This window comes from Phalacrocorax aristotelis, chromosome 8 (assembly GCF_949628215.1).
Source record: "Phalacrocorax aristotelis chromosome 8, bGulAri2.1, whole genome shotgun sequence".
In the NCBI taxonomy this organism is placed as follows: domain Eukaryota; kingdom Metazoa; phylum Chordata; class Aves; order Suliformes; family Phalacrocoracidae; genus Phalacrocorax; species Phalacrocorax aristotelis.
This window is the reverse complement of record NC_134283.1, coordinates 15,325,143-15,348,693: the sequence shown is the minus strand read 5'-3', so window position 1 is coordinate 15,348,693 and position 23,551 is coordinate 15,325,143. Positions and strand designations below refer to the sequence as shown.

Genomic DNA, 23,551 nt, shown 5'->3' with positions numbered 1-23,551 from the left:
GTGTAATACAGCTGGATGCCCAAACTGTGCAGTGTGCCAAGTCTTCTTTTGGGCAGTCAGAACGGCCAGGCAAAACTGATTGTGGGCCAGATTCAGCAATATAGTCACTTCTGGGCTAAAACACAGTAAGTGGGTACAATGAAGGATAGGAGGGAAGGAAATACACTTGGTCCTGATGATTCTGCAGATAGCTACATGTATGTGTGCTGACTTCTATTTCAATTATTTTAATCATCTCCAGAGACCCTGCAACTCACGCACCAAACTTTAAATTAGCAAATTGCTTAGCAATGTTCACAGTGAAAGTTGGCCTAAAAGAGGACCTTAGAGGAATCAAACCCAGCATTATCGCTTTAGCTCTGCAAAAATAGGAAATTTAATTTTAATTTGAAAATACAAAATCTGCTTCAAATGGGACCAACTTTTTCTTCAGGCCTATTTTAAGACATAGGGTTTAATTTCTGATATAAAATAAGGGTGTTTGATATTATTATTAGCTTAATTACAAAACTAAAGAGAGGGTTTAAAAAGCAAATCTTCACAACAGATGTTGGTGATTGTTGAAATACTATTGCCTCCACTGTAAAAGAAGTTCTCTGTCAGAAAGTAACATAGCTATGCCAGAATACAGCTACTTGGTGCACAAAAAAAAAAAAAATCATATTTTTACCTTATTTACTCATCTTTCACAGATCTGCATTAACATCACCTTTGCAGTCTCCTCTCTCTTCTTTCCAATTTTTTTTTTTCAGGCTTTGATCTGATATCTCATCATTATTACTTATTCTTACTGTTTAGAACTTACTATTTTCTGAGGCATGATGTAAAATGTGTCGTCTCTTCTTTCAGTGTTCTTTCTGTAGCTCATCTGAAAGTTCTTTACTTTCTTTACTGGATTTAATGCCTTAATATCAGCTTGAATTCAGCATTTAAAACAAAAAAGAAAACTCTCTTTAAAATCTATTCTTAGAGTTGTCACCCCTCCTCTCCCTTCCCCACTGTAGCAGATAATTGTTCCCATCCCCTTCTTTCTTAGGTGCATTTGTTATGGTTCATGATTTAGTAATCCACAACTCTTTAATTTCCTTTTCTTAATTTTTTTTTTTTATTTTTTCCCCATAACTGTACTTTGATGTTTAAGTACATTTTCTCCCTCAAGGGAATTTGCTTAAAAAGGATATTGGTACTCAAAAAGTAACTATTCAACACCTTCATGAATTAAACATTGCTAAATAATGATTTTAAAATTTCAAATTTGTATGGTATTTTTCAATCCAGAAAGACCATCAAGACAGTGCATTCTCTCAGAAAATAGCAAGTTCTCCTTTTTCAGAACATGCAGTTATTTCTTTGAATGTTTGGGGGGGGTTATTTTACTTACAACTTCAAAGGAAACATTAAACCTTTTCCAGAGGACTGAATAGTATTGCTTTCTTCATGAGAAACTAAATGTTACTTAGCCAACTGGTTAGCCTTATTCTGAAAATTAATTTCCACATGATGCTATGACCAAAACAGTTGTAAGATTTTTAAATTATCCATACAAAGGGACATTATTAATCTAGAAATATTTTTCTTTGGTTTACTGTTTTATTACTATAGCTTTATCTGGTCCTAAAATTTTGCCTGCTTTCCCCCCACCTTGTAGCCTTTCGGTGTTAATCAGCCTGGTCCTTACATCACATACACTACTGTAGATGCAAATGGATACCTGAAAAATGGGTCAGGTAAGATAAACTCATAATGAGAATACACATGGCATGATCTATATATATTTCTCAGCAACCTAAAGAGTTGGAAAGAAGTCTATAGAGTGAAATGGGAGTGGTTTTTGAATAGCATCTTCAGTTTACAAGGCCAAAACCCCCTAACTTTCTCTTCTTTCTTTAAAGATTGCGTTTTTATTACAAACATTGCAGCTGCATTCTATTTTCCTTTGTTCTGTCCCTTGCAAATTGGGTTTGAACAGTTGTCTATATTTTGCCCAATCTGAAAAATCACTGGGTACAATATCATCAGTTTGGGAAATAGCATATGCTTCCAATTATTTACTTTTTCTAGCAGTTCCTTAGCAAGTATAGATTAAGAAACAACAGTGGCCTTGAAATACCTAAATAGAATCTTGTACCCACATGAAGAAGGATCAATGTAATATTCAGCAAAAAGTTGCAAATGCCACAGTTTACATGAGTCCAAAACCAAAGTAGGCAAAAAAAAGAATAATCCATTAGGCCATGGTCCAAATAGTGCCTAATGTTGGAAGAATATCCTGGATTCTATGCTGCCTTCCTAGGTATGTACTGGTGGCTCCTAGAAGACAAAGGTGACTGTACTAAGTGGTCTATTAGTCTAACTTAGACTGTTAACCTTATGACCATGATCTCATAATGGACACACTTCTTGCTTAGGCAAAAAATCCCACGCTCTCAAGCCAAAACGTGATCAGAGTACACACATCTGTAAGTTGCGCCATTCAGGCTCCTTCCCAATGATGGCAGTTGTCTGCATCTGTCATTCAACTCTTATTTCAAATTAAACTCAAATTTTTTTAAAAAAAGTTCCCCATAGTAAACTGGGAAAGGTGTATTCTTATAACATTGTAAATAACAGCAATAATTTGGGAGAAAAAGTGCTGATATGTTGAAGTCCTAAATCGATGATAATGCTCTCACCTTGAATACTGTGCCTCGGAACTGTTAACTCCACCCTAGAGAAAACAGAGAAAGATGTTGTCCTGAAATATGAACCAGAAAGCTGCAAAAACATATCTTCATACTCTGTAGCACTTTCATATTCGTACATGCTCAAATACGGGTTTGAAAGCTTGAAAGTATTAGCCTTCATTTTAATCAAACTAATAATTAATACTAACATGAAAATGCAGTGTATTCTTTTCTAATTGTTGTACAAATTAATTTTAACAAACTAATTGTCCTGCCAGTTGTACACTCAGCTTCATCGCTCTGAAGGTTTTCTTTATAAGCTAAATTTCAAAACGGGTGACATAGTTAGAAACACTTAAAACTCCATGATGAGTTTAGAGATTTTTATTTACAGTACACTCTGTTAGGCTGTCTGACCCATACCCTTAGGCAGCCAGTTCTGGTTGGGTAACAACTCATTGAGCGTATCTCATCATTGCCAATTACCAAGTTGAAGGCTTGCAAGATTTGTCAGAGCCAAGTCACATTACAGCCTATATTGTTAACCATATCAGAAAATACTGGTGAAGGACCTTTCAGAACCTTTCTCCTTACCCCTCAAAAGCCTGGATTCCTGTAGGTGGGAAACTTACTTCAGTACACTGTCTTTTTAGTTATTTGTGGTCCCTAATAACTTTTGAATCCACTAGCTTACTTAAGCCAATTTTAACTGGAGCATACATGCCTCAAATAAAAATCTGCCAACTCTGGAAAAATCAGCAGTTCAGTAGAAGACAAAATTCCACATGAGAAGAAAGGCTTTAGTTAGAGATCCACAGTTATTTGGTCTGGTTTGTCCTCAGGCTGGCCATATGGTCAGCACGCATGCAGTTGCAATTAGCCACAGACAGAAAAGTTCTTGTCCGAGCAGTAACAAAGGAGCATAGCAGACAAAAAGTTCAGCGTACAGTGGAGGGTTTATGGGGAAATAGAAGATAAGGCTAGAAGATGTTGCAGGTTCCATACAGGAAGTAGGGCTGCTTGCAAAGACATGCAGGATACATATTCATACAAATACAGGCATCCTTAGTTTCACAGCTTCTATCCCATTTTTGAAGGCATTTTGACTCAGGACAAGTTTCTAGAGATTCCTACTGTGTTATCCATATTACTTTAATCCACATTGGAGTGCCTTTTCTGTTCTGGTCTTCTTGATGACCTGGTATTGTGGGGTTTGTCCTCTTTTTGCTTCCATGTTGGGCTTTAGAGTTAAGTTTCTGATAAGATACTGGTTAAGACATACACTGTTAAGTACAAGCAATTTTATTGTACCTATTCCTTTTTTAAAAGCAATATGAGTACTTGTTCTCCAAAACAGAAAAAGTACAGTTTGGAATGCACTTCATATCTTAGTAAAGAGTAAAGACTGTTACTTTCACAAATTTGTGTAATAAAGATTGGAGTTCACTAACCTCTCCTTATGCTGTTAACTGCTTGCAGTTGATTGCTGCCCCTGTGTACTCTTGGGGGCTGTTGTCTTCAAATGTGCACCTATTGATAAAGCTTCTTCCTGAGACCTGCTGTCAGAGTTACTGGAAATTACAATGATTTCTATATTACAAAATTTCCAGCCTGCCACTAACAGTTAGTTGAATGCATTCATTGGGTGAACATGCATCTAAATGAAGAAATCAGTGGGTTTGAAGTAGTGTAATTTATTTATTCCTTCAGGCTTGCTGGGACTAAATGCAGGCCTGCCTAAATTTGGTGCTCCTGTGTGAATATAAACTAACTTAATGAAAAGACAACTTCATAGTTCCTTTGGCCATGGGACTTGTGAATAGATACCTACACACAATCTTATTTTTGGAGAATCAGGAGTACCGGTTAATAACTCTAAGTAACAAAAAAAAAAACCAAAAACGTTTTTTTGCCTAAGAAAAGAAACGTTAGTAAAACCATCAAACTGACACTTTTTTCTTCTTTAGGAAAGTGCTATAAAGTGGCTACAAATCAAAAAACACCATAACCTTTGCTTAGATCTAATTATACTCATTTAGATTTATTGTTTGTGTAGTCAGAGGGGTTTTTAACTCTTGCAACTTATTTTTAATTAACACAATCTCAGACTTAGAAATCTGATGTTTTAATGGCTAGAAGAATCTATATTATTCTTAATATTTTATATCTGGGGTATCATAAATAGTAACTGTAGGGGCTGAAACGTGGCTTATCCAAATGATACATGACATGCTGCTTTTTAAAATAAATTTTATTTTTATGAATTGACAATTTTAATCAGAAGATGGCAAAATAATGGATTTGTGGGATCTCAAGTGCAGAATATCTATTAAAAGGTTAATTCACAGCTGTATAAACTGATTTTAAACCCCACTTTAAGGAAATACAAGTTTAGATGGGTTTGGTTTTTGTGTGTGACCCTTTGGCACTTACTACTTAAGCAAGCTTATAAAATAACCCAGTGGCAAAACAAAGATGTTCTTCCAACTACAGACCTCTGTGTCATTCCTTGTATCTGTGGGGAATAAACCTAGCTTAAAATTCAGACCTATTTCATGTATCACTTTCTTATTTTTTCTGGTTTTCTCTTCCAAGAACAAAAAACAGTACATTTTTCTTAAACATTATCATTAGGGTTTGGTTGGTTGTGGTTTGTTTTTTGGTGTTTTTTTTTTATTTTAGGGGTTGGCAATGCTTTTAGAAATGCAATGTTTTTTTACAATTCACTCTCAGAAACAGCTATCAAATATGATTTAATACTGCTATAGTACCATTCATCTTCACTGCTACCCTATTTACAGTAATAAAAACCTAACAGAGTCCAATTATTATTAATTTCCTTTTCTGTTTTGGCATTATGAAATAACAGTAATGAATTCCAAGTGCATTTATGACCCTGGCAGTATTGCTACAGGGAATTTTATAATAATGTCTTTGTACAGTTTCTCAACTGTAATATGTTAATAGATATTTTGGGGTCTGTATAATTCCTGCAAGAACTTTTCAAAGTCATGTTTTCTGCAGCTATTATATTGAGTTTGTAGCTGAACTTTCTTCTTTTACAAGTCCTACTCATAAAATTCAGTAAATGCTCTAACTAGAATTATTGGTCTACAGGTTATTATCTTGAAAAAGTCTGTTACATCAGAATCATATTCTATTTGACTATGAAGCAACACTTCTTTATACATGTACTGATGGGCAATACCAAATCCACATGGCATTTCTGGGCCATGTATAAACCTAAAAAACATCTTTTCCACATTAAGCTTTTAAGTGTGGCATCACTGCTCGTGTGACTCAGGAGGACTACAAGGATGTTGTGAGGTTGTTCAGGGAAGATTCAGAAGACACAGGCCCAGCTGGAACTTAAACTGGCCGCCACCGTTAAAGATAACAAAAAATGTTTTTATAAATACATCAGTGACAAAAGGAGAGCCAGGGAGAATCTCCTTCCTTTGTTGGATGCGGAAGGTAACCTTGCCACGAAAGATGAGGAGAAGGCTGAGGTACTTAATGCTTTCTTTGCCTCAGCCTTTAATAGTCAGACTGGTCATCCTCAGGGTTGTCTGGCCCCTGGGCTGGGAAATTGAGCTAGTATGCAGAATGAAGTCCCAGTTGTTGAAGAGCTGGCAGTCACCAACTTGCTCCTTCACCTGGATGTTCACAAGTCCATGGGGCCAGATGGGATCCACCCAAGGATACTGAGGGAGCTGGGAGAGGAGCTCACCAAGCCACTCTCCATCATTTATCAGAAGTCCCGGTCAGCCGGGGAGGTCCCAGATGACTGGAAACTAGCGAATGTGACTCCCCTCTACAAGAAGGGTCAGAAGGAGGATCCAGGGAACTACAGGCCTGTCAGCCTGACCTCGATGCCGGGAAAGGTCATGGAGCAGATCCTCTTGAATGCCATTACACAGCACATGCAGGACAACCAGGGGATTGGGCTCAGACAGCATGGTTTATGAAAGAGAGGTCCTGCCTCACTAACCTGGCCTCCTTCTATGATAAGGTGACCCACTTAGTGGATGAGGGGAGGGCTGTGGATGTTGTCTACTTGGACTTTAGTAAGGCCTTTGACACTGTCTCCCACAGCATTCTTCTGGAGAAGCTGGCTGCTTGTGGTTTGGACAAGTGCACTCTATGCTGGGTTAAAAACTGGCTGGATGGCCGAGCTCAAAGAGTGGTGGTGAATGGAGTCAAATCCGGTTGGCAGCCAGTCACAAGCGGTGTTCCCCAGGGCTCAGTGTTGGGGCCGGTCCTGTTCAATATCTTCACTGATGATCTGGATGAGGGGATCAAGTGCACCCTCAGTAAGTTTGCAGATGACACCAAGCTGGGCGGAAGTGTTGATCTGCTGGAGGGCAGGAAGGCCCAACAGAGGGACCTGGACAGGCTGGATCGTTGGGCCGGAGCCAACAGTATGAGATTCAAAAAGGCTAAGTGCCAGGTCCTGCACTTTGGTCACAACAACCCCATGCAACACTACTGGCTTGGGGAGGAGTGGCTGGAGAGCTGCCTGGAGGAAAAGGACCTGGGTGTGTTGGTTGACAGCCAGCTGAACATGAGCCAGGAGTGTGCTCTGGCAGCCAAGAAGGCCAATGGCATCCTGGCTTGTATCAGGAGTAGTGTGGCCAGCAGGAGCAGGGAGGTGATCATGCCCCTGTACTCAGCACTGGTGAGGCCTCACCTCGAGTACTGTGTGCAGTTTTGGGCCCCTCACTACAAGAAAGACATCGAGGTGCTGGAGCATGTCCAAAGAAGGGCAACAAAGTTGGTGAAGGGTCTAGAGAACAAGTCTTATGAGAAGCGGTTGAGGGAGCTGGGGTTGTTTAGCCTGGAGAAGAGGAGGCTGAGAGGAGACCTTATTGCTCTCTACAACTACCTGAAAGGAGGTTGTAGCGAGGCAGGGGTTGGTCTCTTCTCCCTAGTAACAAGCAATAGGGTGAAAGGAAGTGGTCTCAAGCTGCGCCAGGGGAAGTTTAGGTTAGATATTAGGAAAAACTTCTTCACCAAAAGGGTTGTCAGACATTGGAACAGGCTGCCCAGGGAGGTGGTTGAGTCTCCATCCCTGGAGGTAGTTAAAAGAGGGTAGACGTAGTGCTTGAGGATATGGTTTAGTGGTGGACTTGGCAGTGATAGGTTAGTGGTTGGACTTGATGATCTTAAGGGTCTTTTCCAACCTTAACGATTCTATGATTCTGTGATCAAGATGCTATTTTAAAACTAATTTTCATCAGCTTATTTGCATTCCTTGTATAATATCATGGAACAATCTATATCTGAAGCTTTTAATTATATGAAAGCAATAAAGAGATTATCTGATAGTTTGTGATCATATTTTTTTTAATAATTCCTCTTTCCCAAGAAGTAACGTGTGTAACAACATAGTTCTTTTTCTAGCAAAAGCAATGCTCACCATTCCTTCTCCCCTGCCCCCAAGTCAGCTGATGCTGTTTATTGTCTTTACTGATGGTCTTAACAGGGGAACGGTTCCTGGCTGGACCACTGAAACCAAACTATCCAGTCACCCTAAGTTATCCTTCCAGGCCTGGGCTAAAATAAATCATAGATTACTCAAAGCAATGTCCACCATTCTGCTTCTGACATTCCTAAATTTGCAGGTCTTTAGTTCTGAATTATGGTATCTTGCATGTATGCAATAGTCATGCAAAGAGCAAAATAAAAAGGCACATATGGCTGTCCTTATCTAATCCATTTTAAGGTTCTTTGATCTGCCAAGCCTTAACTACAGGAAATTTCCATAATTAAGAGGGTTTTTTAACCATTGTTAGAATTATTCTTTCCCTTATTAATATTCCAGTATGTTGTTAAAAGATAGCAGAATAATAATTAGAGCATATTCAGTGCTTTTACTTTCACATTGCTCAATTCACTTGTAATCCTACAACAACAAATCCTGTTAAATTAGCTACAAGGAATAGCAATTGCTAAAATGAGCATTAGCATTGAGAAGTACTGTGGTTAGTATCTCCACAGACCTTCGCTGTCTGAGAGGAAATTCAGTTGCAACAGTCTCTTCAAATATTTAAGGAATTTTATGCTTGAGATCCAATCAGGTCCAGGTGTACATCTGGGAGAAGTACGAACTCAAATTTAAGTTATGCTTTCTGATGTGTTTCCTGTGATCTGCCTTCTCCACTCCCCATTCCTTTTGGAGTTGTTAAGTATGAGTGTTAGCCTAGATTTTCAGCTCTATATCTGCATTTCTAGGCTTTTATTGGCTTCTAAAAAAATTCTATTATTATTCTGACATGGTGTTTTCCAGCTGAATCCTGTAAGCAACCATCCAGAGCATAACCTGGAGTATAATAACTAGGGTATGATATGTAAAGTTGAGCACAGAGTAAATCAAAGCTGTTCTTAGGGTGACAGTAGGATATATAAGATGAATTTAGTAAAGCTAACCAGATGCAAAGTGTTGGGCTTTTGGTTTTCTGTTGTGGGTTTTTTGGTGTTGTGGGGTTTTTTGTTTTGTGTTTTTTTTAAAACTTCAGCATTCTAGAAAAATCATTTATAATGAAAGAGTAGCCCTACTAAATATCTTTATTCTTGAATAGAATTTTGGTTAATGACTGATGCTGGTTAGGTTACATCTATACAGCTCTATTTGTTAACAGTTCTGACCTTGGCTAAAATGCAGGCATGTCATTTCTGCAAGTTGAAGTGGGTCCCAGTAATGATCCTTTGTGTTTTCTTGAGAAGGCTACCTACTTCATATCTTTGGTTTCATTTATGTATTACCAATAAGACAAACTGATTTTCTTAGAACTAATGCAGACCCAGAATAACATAAATAAGATCAGATACTTTTAATGTGGAGCAGGTCATAATTTGTTTAAGCATCTATATGACTGAAGCTGTATGGACTGATAGCCTTTGCAAGTCTCATTTCAGAGCTCTTCCCTTTTGCTGTTTTTGCTTTGTTTTTTTTATAAACCTTCCATGGCAGAATGACCTTTCACATGCTGTTAAGTCATGCCCGTCTGGATTTTTGAAATCTGCTTACTCTTACCTGTTGTTGCATTGAGTTCTCATGCTGTTTATCTAAATTGGATTGTGAGGTAAACACAAATGTCTAGCAGCCATTATAGGATGCACTTAAACATACACATTGCAATATGTACCAGACAAAAACAAAATATGCTTAATTGCAGTAGCCATTTGACATTGCAGGATTCATTATGTACAATTCCACTGTAAAGAAAGAGTGTATTTATGGAACAAGCTGGAATCATGTAATAATTGAATAGCTGGATTCTGTTAAGAGGGATTTTTCTGGTTGCTATAGGTGGGGATCCCCTGCTAATATGTTTTTCTTTTGTTTAGAGAACTTATTTGAACTTGTAATGTTGCATGCAGTATCACCAAACTTCAACTATTCAGGCATTACAAATTAGCCAAGATTCCCCTGCACAAAGGGGAAGAGTTAAAGAGTTGCTAGTTTTACTTCCATAATTTTATTTTTCTTAATGAAAACATACATTCTCATATAAGTGCATCAGATTTTGAGTTTGAGCTTTCAGAAGTATCTCACAAGTGTTAGCAGCGCTGCAAGTCATAGACATTGAAGTTACAAGTGTGCACTTTCAATCCACTTTCCCTAGTTATTTCTGGAACTCCAGAAAAAGGTATTGCAGAAAAAGTTGAGAGGTGAAGTTATGTATTGCATTAATCCACAATTTCCTATTGTGTGGTGGACTAATGAAAAGAGGCAAACAGCTGTGTCAGAAGAGGGAGACATCCTCAGCCCTTAGAAAGCTGAATTTGACATTGCATAATTTTAAGCAGAAAGAGCTTTCTCCACTACGTTTCTTTTTTCCAGCGAGTGACTACAACTCCAAAGGCAGTAATAAGGGAACTGAAGTAAAGCTTTCAACTAAAGCCAAGGAAATAAAATTCTCCAACTTTTAAAAAAGTGGAGCTGTTGGGTTTGTTTTTTGGTTTGGTTTTTTTTTCCTAAAAGCTGCTTTGTACTTTCTTATGCCTATTACACAGCTATTTCATTATCAATTGCATTTTCCCATTCTTTTGAAGTAAGTGGTTCTGGCATAATTTCAAATAAAATAAGGAGCTGCCAGCTTCAAAAGACAGGGAAACACTTTGGTGTGCAATGCAGCACAATATTGATAATTGCTGTAAAGTAAATATCGCTATAGTGTTTCAACTATGCAGCCTAAGTGACACACAGTCACTGTGAAATTTTACCTAACTCTTGAACTGCCTTTCCCTTATTCCAGCAGTTGCATGCATGTTGTTCACAGCTGTGCAACTTCTGCATGTAGTTTTTTGGAATACCTTTCAGTTTTTCTAGGATGCTTATCTGTATCTACCCTATAAGAAAGTAGTCATTCATGTGTTGACCTCAATACTGAGGTAGATGATGGTACAGAAGAATTTAGACATGAGTCTGAGACTAGAGACTGCAACTCAGATACTGTGTTTTACACAATGAACTGGGTTTTTTACCAGAAAAGCTGTCTATGTTGTCAACAGGTACAAAGAATCTAAAACAAAGTAACTCCTTGTTATATTTTCTAACTCTTTTAGATTTTTGGGGGTGTTTTTCACAAATTGATTCACACTTCACAAGTATCTTCAGTTACTATTTTGGTGAATGTATTAAAGCTTCTGATAAATGCATCAGTTTGCAAATTAGAGGAGAATACAGCAACTGGAAGAAGTAACGACACAACATTTGTATTTATGAAAATACATTTAGGTATTGAGTCCTCTAATACATTGAATTTGGGGGACTTTTTGAAAGCCTAAATATTATTACTGTATTTTGAATGAATCTGAATGGCTTTAACGGACTACTTAAATGCAAATGATATTTTGTCAAGAAAAATGTAATAAAATATTTTAAAGAATGGCACTTTAGGAGACCACAGTTTTGAAACTGGAATTTCCATTAGTCTTTCAGCTCTGTGTAGTGATCTTGTATGTTCTGCTCTATTATTCCACAAAATAAGCTTATTTAAGTTGACTGAATAATATCAGTATTGTGAATCTATGTAGGTTCACCTAGACTGTTTATAAATCCAGTATCACACATTTTCAGTTCTATTTAAAGAAACAATAGAAAGGATTGCTTCTATCTGTAGATGCAATCACCTTTCCTTCATAAAGTTAAATTGGCTTCATTTAAGCACTTATGCTGCTTAGGTGTGATCACCCTGAAATAAGTGGTTGAGGACATTGTAATTTATCCCAGGGCATATTGCGCTACTCCTAAGCTTTCAGCAAGTTTACATCAGTATAATGGAAGCAGAAGAGAAATGCCTTAATTCAGATATAAAAGAACAAATACTGTATATGTCATAGACAACACATCATTCTGTTTTTCAGACAGCACTTTCAAAAGGTTAATGATATGCATTGCTTCAAATTTGATATGCCAGACTTCAAAAATAAGGAGATTGATCCAGAGGCATTCAGAATGATTTCTGAGTATCAAACTCTGCAAAATTTTGTCAGGTTTGGCTGCCCAACATTTTTAGCTATTTCTTAAAAATTTGGTCTTTGACAGGCTGAAACCACTGAAGACCATGTCTTAAAATGTTGAGGTTTTTTACTTTGCCCAAGGTTTTTGAAGTAATAAACTTAGTGACTCATGATTTAAATCAAAAATATAAACACCAACACTTATACCAATACCACAGTCCATGATATCTTGGTGCTTCCAAATAACCTTTTTGAAAACAAGAAGCATAAGGCAAAAGACATAGCATTCAATAGTCTTTAAAGTCATATTAAAAAGTAATAAAATCACAGCATGGACAGGAGAAGGTTTTTAAACTCTTGTTTATAGTAACGGTTCTACTGATGAAGCAAAACGAACTGTGAAGCAACAGCCTTTGTCCATCTTGCTTGCACAGACTTCCAAGCTTAAAGAACAATCTTAGAAGAAGAAATAAATCCCACCTTCCTGCTTGCAGATGGAATGATATTTTCAAATCTTCTTGGAACAAGTGTAAACTGTTTACAATAGTTTTACAACAGAGCAAATAGCTAGAGTTGCTACCTAAATTAAATCTGAAATACTTTCATAAGTAAATTAATTACCAGTGACTGAGAACTTCAGAAATTACAGTAAACTGTTAACAGTACTCTGTGTAACTTCTCTTTTTATTTTTAATCTTTGTTCAAGGTTTTTATGTTTCTCATATGAATACTTGTCATTCTTAATTACTTGTGTGCAATTCAGAGAGGAACATTTCAGGTACCATCAAACTACAGAATTTGATAGATGTAGGTGGAGTAAAGCAAGAAATAGTCTCAAAGATCTCATATCTGTAGTCAGCTTTAAACTCCAGAACCTTTGATATGCTATCATCCCAAGTCCTGCTTAGCTAATATCTCCCAATTTTAAAGCCAATAAAAAAATGGTATGTGCATATCTTCTGCCTGCTATGTAGAAAAAAACATTTCCTTCCGACCTTTGCAATGATCTATTTACATCCTGAAGCATAAGATTTCATTATCCTTATCTTAGTAGGATAGAAGCAGTGTTAGTAGCCATGAAATAATTCCATGGTTTTAAGAATTCTAGCTGCAGTATCTGACTCTCTAACCTCTTAAGGCTCACTGCACACTGTATGACATTTTATTTTATTTCCCTTAATATAGTTGACATTCATTTCATTTGTATGAAGAAAAAAGGAGGATCTCAGTTGCTGTCTCCTCATAATCCTAAATAATTCACTCAAAAGTCATTCTGAAAGATTTGCAATGTTAAATATTACAGCAGCACCTTGTTCTTTTGGGAAAAGTCCTTCAGAATTCAGCATTAGTGAAGCAAATTTTGAAATAAATTCTTTATTATGTTCTAGCATGATCAAGGAATACTTACCTTGTTTGTTTTTATAACCAAGTAAAATTTAACAAACCTACCTTTGTTCCTTGCTACTTTTATATTGGTAACCAGTGCTTGCAGATATTATGTGGTTACCCTGATTTGAGAATTGCTCAAATTTTAGATTTGGAAATTGAGACCTAGGTATTGAGCAATTTTGCCAAGATCATGTAAGGAAGTCAGTGACAGGCTAAAGTTCTCTACTGTTATCTCAACATATTAGAAAAATCCCCATTCTTGGAGAGAAACACTGCTCAGCTGACACTGTCTGCCACAGATTCCATAATCTAGGAATTCACCTAACAATGTACACAGTACACCTTGCCCTCACAACAGAGGACAGAAAGTACAAAACCTATTTAAATACTTCCACGTGTACTTGTTCATTACATGGTTCTGCATGGGAAAAAGTAAATCTAAAATATACGTAATCTTTAGGAAGACTGTTTATTGTTTCTTTTCACTAATAGGATTTCGGCTTAATAAAAAAGTAAATGTATCAACCTGATTATTCAGATCTCATCTAAGTGTATTTAGTTGACATTTATCTTGCCTTTTTAAATAAAACTATCACAGCTCTAAAACTACAATAATACAGAATATTTACCTCACGATTAAACAGGCCTATTCAAAAACGTACCTGACGGCATATGGCCAGCTTCTTCCTAAAAAGCTGGTAGAGGCCAGGGAGGCTCAGAAAAATAGAACCTTGAAGTAATAATTGTATTGAATAGGGGTTCAAAATTATCATCATCCAGTACACAAAAGAGTTTGTACCCCATAAGAAGATACAAAAGCTGAAGAGCTGCTTCTGAAATTAGGTGTCGTATCGTGGTAGTCCCTTGGCGTAAAAGCCTTTATAATACTCTTGTACAGTCACATTCCAGAGACTTCCCACTGGGATCACTGCTGCTTTATAGTGGCAAATGCATGCTTGCACTTACTGGGCTATCTCCAGGAGCCAAGAATAGAAGTTTGTTTCTGTTTTTTCTACAAAGGATGTTTGGCTTTCCCAAAGAAGTTGTGGTGGTGGTTGGGGAGTTTTGTCCCCCTGCCTCCGTTTACTGTAACAGTGCAAGATGCAGTGCAACTAGGATGGCCAACAGCCAGTTGTCTGAAGCAAAATACTAACTTTCAGAATTGAGTCGCAGAAGAAAGTGTGGTGAGGTAGAAAGGAGTTGGATGTAAATTAATTACAAAATGTGAATTCATGTTCTTTAATTCACATTTTGTTATGTTTTGTCACTGAACATATAACTTCCAATTTCAAGCATAATCTGTCAGGTGTCAAAGCAAAGAAAAATCTGACATTCAAAAAATACTAAGTGTACGTCATATCTTTGTGAAAAAAATTATCCCATTGATCACATAAGCCTACTTGTGGTTTCAAGTATCCCTTGAGCTCATTTCCATTAATCTGGTGAAGGGCTGAATTCACTGCCATGCTTATGACATGCTGATACCATTCCTCCTGTGGAACCAGATCACTTTAGTAACAGGCTTTCTAGAGAATGAACAAAGAATCTACATAGGATCTGAATCAGCTTGTCAGAACTTAAAAGTTTATAAGATTTTTATTTAAACAGAATGATCAGATACTTTGGAAATGGGATGTTAGTGAACCTGTTGATAGTTGCAATACTTGTCTGTTTCCCTACTGGCTTTTCAGGAGACAAAGAATGTTATTATTCCCCTAGTCTCTCCTTTATTTATCATTATATGCTTTCACTAGGACCTAACTTACAACTACTGTAATCTTGTTTTCATTAAATCAATTTATTATTTGAGAATTTCTTCATAAGAATTTACTTATCTAATTCTGTGAAACAAGAAAAACGGGTATTTACTGATTAGCACTAATAAGAATTAAAATGAACCTTCACATGTTGAGCCTGAGCTTGTAAGTCAGTGGGGCAAAAGAGGACATGACTGATATCAAAATAGGTGTGGATAGCTGATATTGTCTCAACTTGTAGCAAATGGTAGCGATTCAGTTTAACATAGAAATGGTGCTCAAAAGAATCATTTTACCTAGAAATCTAAAGCATTTAGGCTATTCTCCAAGCGAGTGCCCCCAAGCAGTCTGAAAATGTGGGATTGAGCCTTTAAGAATTAAATAATCATGTGGTTTGTTGAAGTTTTTAAAATGTTTTTATTACTGACTCCGAAATGTGTATTTGTGTAGAAAGTTGGTGGGTTTGGGGTTGGTGTTTTGGTTTGGGGTTTTTGGGGAGGGGGGTTGGTGTTGGTTGGGTGGTTGGTTTTTTGGTTGTTTTTGTTTTGGGGTTTTTTTTTCATTTTTTGTTTTTCCAAAATACTTACTTGGGCTTCTTTTCTAAATTTATTTCAGCTGGACAGCTTAGCCAGTCAGCACATTTTGCTCTCCAGTTGCCATACAATGTGCTAGGTTTGGGACGTAGTGCTAATTTCCTCGACCATTTGTATGTTGGCATTCCTCGTCCTTCAGGAGAAAAGGTTAGTTGAGATTTAAGATTGTCAAGCTAATATTTGGGGTGTTACCTTCCCTAATAGCGTTTGGATGGAAATACTGCCAGGGATGCTTTTTTTTTTTGTCCCCCAGAAGCAAGAATATCAAAGAAGTAAGTTTGAATACAGGAAAGTTTGCCAAAAAGAAACTTACATGCCTGGTTTTTGGGGGGTGTATAAGCTCTGAAGCTGCCACTAAGACCAAATGATGACTGAAGCTGTCTATAAATGTTAGCACAGGTATATAGTGCTTGTTTATATGGTAAATGTGTATTAGATCTGAGGATCCAATTATTGTGGTCTCAGCTGTAAGACTTTCCTGGGGTTGGTCTGGCCGGCCTGTGAACTCACATAATCCTTTCTGCCTCAGTGATAAAACCACAATCAGTATGATGAGAGGTGGAGATTACTGTGGTTATCTAATCTTCAGATGAAACATAAAAGTAGAGTCCTGACCATTTTCAGTCTTTAAAGATCCGATGGTACTACTTTAAAAAGTGAGGTACTCAAATTAGCATATGGGCCAAATTCTGATTTGGATAATTGCTTTGCCTGCCTCTTTTGTAGAACTGCTTCTTTTCTTCTTTCCCTATAATGTTGTTGCTTTGCACTTTTTAAGCAGATGCTGTGTTTCATGTCAGCAATAGTTATTTGGCTTTTTACTTTGTTTTTTTTTTTTAAAGCACTTTGGAGCTTCCAGAATAAGAAGTTTATACTTTTATAAAACCTTTATAAAAATGGAATAATCACTTCTATTTAAAAGAAAAAAGAGTAACTGGTTCTTTGTTTCTCTTTTTATATGTTGCAATAGAGAATTTCTTCGCTTTTCAGTGTGTTGGTTTGTTAGGAATTGACATAGCTTTTGTTTTTCAGTTGATAAGAAAACAAGAATGGACAGCTATCATACCAAACTCCCAGCTTATAGTCATCCCCTATCCTCATAATGTTCCTCGAAGGTAACTTAATCAGTTTGATTTGCACGTCACAAAACTACATTAACAGAGTTTGAATTAGGTGTTACATGTAGGTTTAAAAATAGTCACTTGTATAGAAAGTAAATTTAAGAACGATCAGGGCTGGAGACAGGGCGGTCAGTTCTGTACATGTAGTTGCCTCTGTGACTAGGCAGAATACTTTTCAAGTATTTACACAGACTCTTAGATAGTGCCCATAAACAATCAAAATCTATTACCAGCTCAATTCCTGTAAATAACATATATGCTAGATATACCAGCATTCTTTTTGTCAAATTGCAAGCATGGTAATGATTGAAGCAACTATTTTTGTTTCACCAAACATGCAATTTCTGTCTAGTTGTGGATAAAAGCTTTAGTTCAGCCCTTCTGAATGCAGTATCTGTTGCCCCAGGAATGAATGTTTTAAAGTAAAGGGGTGGGTTACACAAGAGCTTGAACACTGAATTCACCTTGCAATTGAAATGTTTACCCCAGAAAGACAGCATGTTTCTCTCTTTGCTATTAGAGAAAATATTAGTCACATATTCCAGCTGCTTTTTACCACGTGATCTACTAGTGAGTTCAGTTGCATTTATCATGCAGAAATGATTCCGTGTCGTGGTTTAGCTGGCAGCTCAGCCCCACACAGTCGCTTGCTCACTCCCCCACCGGTAGATGGGGGAGAGAATCAGAAGTGTAACGCTTGTGGGTTGGCATAAGAACAGTTTAATAATTAAAAGAAACAACAACAGAAATGCAATGTAAAGGAGAACAACGAGAGGCACAAAACCCCGGGGGGGAGGGAGAGGGGAACAAACCGCATGCGATGCAGCCGCTCGCCACCCCCGAGATGCAAACTGCCCCCCCTTAATATACTGGTCATGGTGTCACATGGTATGGAATGAACATGCCATCGGCCAGTTGGGGTCAGCTGCCCCCACCATGGCCCTGCCCCTCCCAGCCCCCCGCCACGCGGCAGAGCGTGGGAAGCTGGAAAGGTAGCCGACTCCCCCACAGTGAGGAGAATTAACCCCTTCTCAGCCAAAACCAGCACATTCTGATATCAGTTTCAGCAGTTAATTTTACTGTAGGACAAATAACAGTTGAGAAGTTATATGCTGCTTGAGTTGCTGATTAACAAACAAAGGAATAACATCTGCCAGATGAAGAAAATCTACTTATCGTCTTGAGGTTAAACCCAGGTTTAAATAAAGGTCTGTGTTATGCAGAGGTTTTTCTGTCATCTTATCCTTAAACTATTCTTGCTTTCCTATAAAGTAAGTTTATGGACACTGAAGAATAGCAGAGGATAGAATCCCCAAAAGAAATCAGATATCATAATGAATGCTTCTTAAATTTATAATTTTTTTAAAACATAAATATGTTGTTTCCTGAGAGGCCTCAGTACTGCCTCAACATAGAGCCCCCTGCTGACAGCCTTCCCATGATAGGAAGCCTGGAGTACAAAAAGGGTGTTAACTTAGCCTCGGGACCCCACATTTAAGCAATGTCTTCCAGAACCCCTTGAAGTGCTTACTTTTGTTGCTCTCCAGCATTCTCCTGCCATAGTCAATTGGTTGCCTATAACTGCAATTGTTCTGGGTAAACTTCAGACTGAGAGACAGCTAACCAGCTGGACCCCATGAGCCTGTCCGAGAGGAGCCTCCCATGCAGAGGAAACAATTTTATGTTACAGGCTTATTTAACCCTGCTTCTCCTTCTCCCCAAGCCCCAGGCAGTTTTGTGGAAGGCTTTCCTACACATTTTACTTTGTTTTGGGCAGGGGCAGCAGATAATCTCCTAATGAGAAAAACATCAGTCTCTGAGGTCATCCACAGCATTCCTGAGAAGTTGAACAAAAACTGAATTTAGACATGGCATTACCTGAAAGTAATTATATTAAGCCATATATTTCCAATAACCACCATTAAGCTTCAGTCTCTAAATATAGCTACTTCTTTCTGTAGGCCAAGTTGTTACCTGTCTTACACTAGCAGGCTCTTTTCATCTTTATAAGCTAAATCTGTTTTCTGCTTCCTAATGAAAGGTATTAATGTTTCCTTCTATTTTCTTCTTTTGTGTAGCTGGAGTGCCAAGCTGTATCTGACCCCAAGTAACATTGTGCTGCTAACAGCTATAGCCTTAATTGGTGTCTGCGTTTTCATCCTGGCAATAATTGGCATATTACACTGGCAAGAAAAGGTAAGCTTAATTAACTAGATTTTTTTAAATTTATTTTCTATACCATTTGATACTTCCTGATATTTTAGTCATGTAAGTTGTGGGTTTTTTGAGTAGTTTTCTACACTATAATTTCTGACACCAACTGCCTTAATTCCCAAAAGGTATTTAGTATTAATTCGGTATTTACTGCAAGCCTAAAAATTGGCATTGCTTTTATTTAAGTGCTGAGAGACTTAGAAAAGGAAATGAAGAGCAACATGGCTAAGCTTTTGCCATTAAGCTGTTATTTCTAACTAAATGAGACGTTTTTGTTCCATATTTAAGCTTTCTATTTTGCAGAGTTTTAAGGAGTACTGTTTTGGAAAATGGAACACAAACTCAGTTTACTTGAGTTCTGCTCATAATCTAAAAATAAGGAAAAGTCTCTTTTTCTGTATCCGTCTTTGCTGATTGCACTGACATTAGCATTCAAGACTGTATAGGGAGTCGATCGTGTGCATATTGGCTGCTTTGCTCTCTGAATTATACATGCAGTGTATAGAAATCCATTGATTTGAAGAAGCATTTTGAAAGGGGCCTTTCATGTCACAAAAGAAATGTGTTCCCATTTTTCTTAACTATGCTCAGCTCACAATCATATCCAACTGGCAGGATTGCCAATAAACATACCCAAACCATAATCTTAGCTGTCAAATAAAATTACTGCGCATTTTGACGTGGTAGAACTGTTTGTTATTTTGTGCTTCTGGAAATAAAATGACCTTGTTAAACATTCAGGTATGCTTTGTGCATGCTTCATATTTAAATAAAACACACAAAGCAAAGAAACACGAAGTTTATGATGACTGTCCTTAGCATGTCCCACGGTACCAAGAAAGCATTGCTAACTGGTAGCTAGGCCTATGCGCTGGCTGGGTTTAATGCTGCCTCCAACACATCTTAAGCAAAAACAGTAGCAGAAAAAATACTTGGACTTTTGAGTTGCAGAAGGATTGGCTATGTATAATTCTACCTGGAGAAATGGAGATTTAATGTCAACATTTAAAACAGTTCTTCAAATAATAATACATGTATTAAAATGTAAAGAAGCACTCAGCCCAGAATGAGTGCTTTCTGAACCATTTTGAACCCCATTAGGTATATGTGAATGAAGAGGTGTATTGGTTATATTACAAACTCATTTCCAACAGCTGCATCTTGCTCAAAATAGGCACAAATATTTGCATAAATCATGTGTATTTTCAGACTATGGTATAAATATTTGTTAATTCCTACAGTTTTCCAATGTCATCCTATTCATTTTTACCTTCCCAATTTTTAGAAGAAATGGTTGAGGTACAGAACAAACAAGAATCTTGATCAAGTCTGTATTGTCCATCACTGACATGACTGGGAGTTAAACTCCAAAGTCCCTTGTTTCTAAGCTTGATCTTAGTTTACTGCCTCGGTCAGTAATCTTTTCATAAAAATACTGTTCTGCCTAAATGCTGTTTTCCCTTACAGACTCTAGAGTACCTATAGCAAAGAAAGGAAAGGGAAATACACTGGCAGTTACAATCTCTTCTTTTCTCCCAGAGGATATGTTTGTCTGTAAGCTGCAGTGTTTTATTCAGTAGTTAATATAAACCATGTACTTTTTGACTTCTGCAGATAAGTAGTAGTAGGAGCCCTTTGTCTACAAAAGTTCTTATACGCTCTTCTGCCAGCCAAGTATTGTATTGTTTAAATAACTGTAGGATTTAGGGATAGTATGTTGGCCTGTCATGCCATAGAAATTTTGGATCCATTAAAGAGAAGAAAGCTTTTAAATCTAAGTTATTCAAATGAAAGAGAACTTGAGGAAGAATTTACTCCATTATTTGTCTCACAATATTGTCTGCTACATTAGCTGAGGACCTTGATATTCCTGTATTCTGATTCTTTATAACTTGCTTTGTGGTCTTGAGGCTAGTCATGTGAACACTACACATTGATGATAATACTGCTAGAGAAGTTTTGATGGATTCATCAGAGTATCTGTTACTGTCAAATTTGAAGTGGTAATTTTTTCTGGAAGCACACAAGAAATGGAGTGAAAATTGCTTTCTAAGTGAGACTATAAAATTTTGTGCAATGTGACAAGCATTTCAGTGTAGGCAAGAGTATGCCACTCCCTTCTTCCCACCCCATTTTTGGCATTCCAAATACTACTAACATTGGTAAAGTTCCTGCCAAAAAGCCAGACTGCTATATCTTAAACTCTACTCTCTCAGCTCCGCTACTGCCACAAAATGCAGTAAAATCCATAGTTAATCCAATGGAGTTGCTATCATACATAAACATGGGGTGATGAGGAAATATTTGGCCTTGAGCCAAAGCAGATTACAAATTTTCATGGCAGAACACATGCACTGATTTCTACCAAAATTGTCATGTATATCTATCAACTGAGATACCAATCTGAATGCCCACACAACAGCATACTATAAAGGTTTTTCTTCATTTTACTCATGGGCGGGGGGGCGGGGAAGTTAGGTATAAGCAAGCTAAAAAGCATTTAAATCTGTTTTGCTAAATTCCCTTATGCTAGGATTTAGATATGCTGTCTGTCATGACAAAAACAGTGCTTTCTAGAAAAGTCGTCACTATGTGTTCAAAAATCCTTTAATAAGTGCTTTCATACTCCGTTGCTGCTTTAGAACACAAGAGGAGGCTTGTGGAGAGGACATGTTTTTACACATTACATGGATTATAGGTACAATTTAAATATGCTGCTTCTTCCAAGCACCATCCAAACTACTCTTTCAGCAGATCAATATGTGTTCTGCATAAATAAGCAGGGAAATGCATCCTGCCTCACATTTGAGTAATAGAAACAAAAACTTGGAATATGTTTAGCCTACTTGGAGCTGATTGAACTGCCATCTTTGTCTAAATTTGTATTTTACAGAATTTTTTTAAAATAATGTCATTTAAGTGTAACATAGCTGTCATTTGCAGTTAATTCAGAGTAATTTTATCTCATATTTATAATGCAGATTCAATAAATGCATAGTAGGAAACATTCTTTGTTTTTTAAATATTCCTTTTAAAAAAGCATTATTAGAAATAATAGAAAATAATGGGTCATAAATACTAAAACAGCTAAGCATTAACGGCAGAAGTCAATTTTGAGTAGATTATTGCTATTTCAAACTGACATCATTTAAAAGATAATTATTGGGGCTTTTTACTAAGCTTTTTGCCTTTTGTCAAATTAGTGACTTGGAAAAAATCAACCATTCTCTGACACTTAACAACTCATTTCTGTAACTAGATCCCACAAAGCGTTTTTTCTTATTGTTTTTCAGAAAGCAGATGACAGAGAGAAGCGACAGGAGGCTCATCGGTTCCATTTTGATGCTATGTGACATGCCTTAATATTTATGAAGGAGCTGCTACTCATGTGCTTAATTCAAATACTAAATTTTGATTTGTAAAATGATTACCCTGAAAACACTGCTGGTGTGCTATTTTTAAATGTTGCGTTATTTGCTATTTATTTGGAAAGTATTAAAGTTAGAACTGAATGTCTCACAAGGCCTTTTGGTTAACAGTCTGTATATAACAGCATTTGGTCTTTATTTAACAGAACTGTAAATTTATTTTTCTTAGTAAAGGGATGAAATTGCAGGTACCATTGTTTACGTACCACCAATTCTTTAGTAACATTTGACAGAAAGAAAGCTGTGTAAATAAAGTTTAGCATTTCAGTGAGCAGAGTAGTTTGTACCACTTGAATTGGTCTTGTCATTTATACATTCCTGAAAAATAACCCCCATTTGTGAAAATTAAGTTTGAGCAATTTCTCAGATTACTTGATCATTAATTATTTTGATGGTACTAAATGCTACTCAACCTAAAGTATTCTGTATTTTTCTTGTTTAAATCCATATATGCGAGAGTTAAAGAATTTAGGAATTGGAGAACTAAAAGAAACCTGCAATGTTAATGCTAGTTCAGTAGCTCACCATGGGATAGATGCAGTATTTGTGTGTGTTAGTTCTAGAGAGAAGACAATGCATTAAAAAATTAAAATCAGAAAAAATGTATCAGCATTACATAAACTGCTTTTATAATTAAATTATAACCACATTTATTTTAGAAAGGCCTAAATTCATTATGAAAGCAACTTGTTTCTTTTGACTTATAATTAAGGTATGGGATTTCTTAATTCAGTTTTAGTTTATGGAAGTTAAAAGAAACATTTTGGAGTGGGAACAGAATGAGGATTGACTCCCTAAAATGTATTGCTAAGGAATGAGCTATAAAAAAATTAAATATAGAATACAATAGGACACTCAGAATAAGCAATGTACATGATCTATGTGCACTACTATGCCCAAATTTCATAAGGCTGTAAT

The 23,551-nt window shown here is 36.9% G+C and overlaps 1 protein-coding gene across 2 annotated transcripts in view; it reads left to right on the top strand.

Annotated features, from left to right (window-relative positions):
* ITFG1 (integrin alpha FG-GAP repeat containing 1) overlaps positions 1 to 22,904 on the top strand; it is a 102,045-nt gene extending 79,141 nt beyond the window's left edge. For both annotated transcript variants that reach the window (XM_075101535.1, XM_075101536.1), the window contains 5 exons: positions 1,649 to 1,727; positions 15,893 to 16,017; positions 16,903 to 16,985; positions 19,070 to 19,187; positions 22,499 to 22,904. In XM_075101535.1, the coding sequence (XP_074957636.1) occupies positions 1,649 to 1,727; positions 15,893 to 16,017; positions 16,903 to 16,985; positions 19,070 to 19,187; positions 22,499 to 22,558 (465 nt within the window). In that variant the 3' untranslated portion in view covers positions 22,559 to 22,904. The remainder of the gene's footprint in view (positions 1 to 1,648; positions 1,728 to 15,892; positions 16,018 to 16,902; positions 16,986 to 19,069; positions 19,188 to 22,498) is intronic.
* The last annotated feature ends 647 nt before the right edge of the window (positions 22,905 to 23,551 follow it).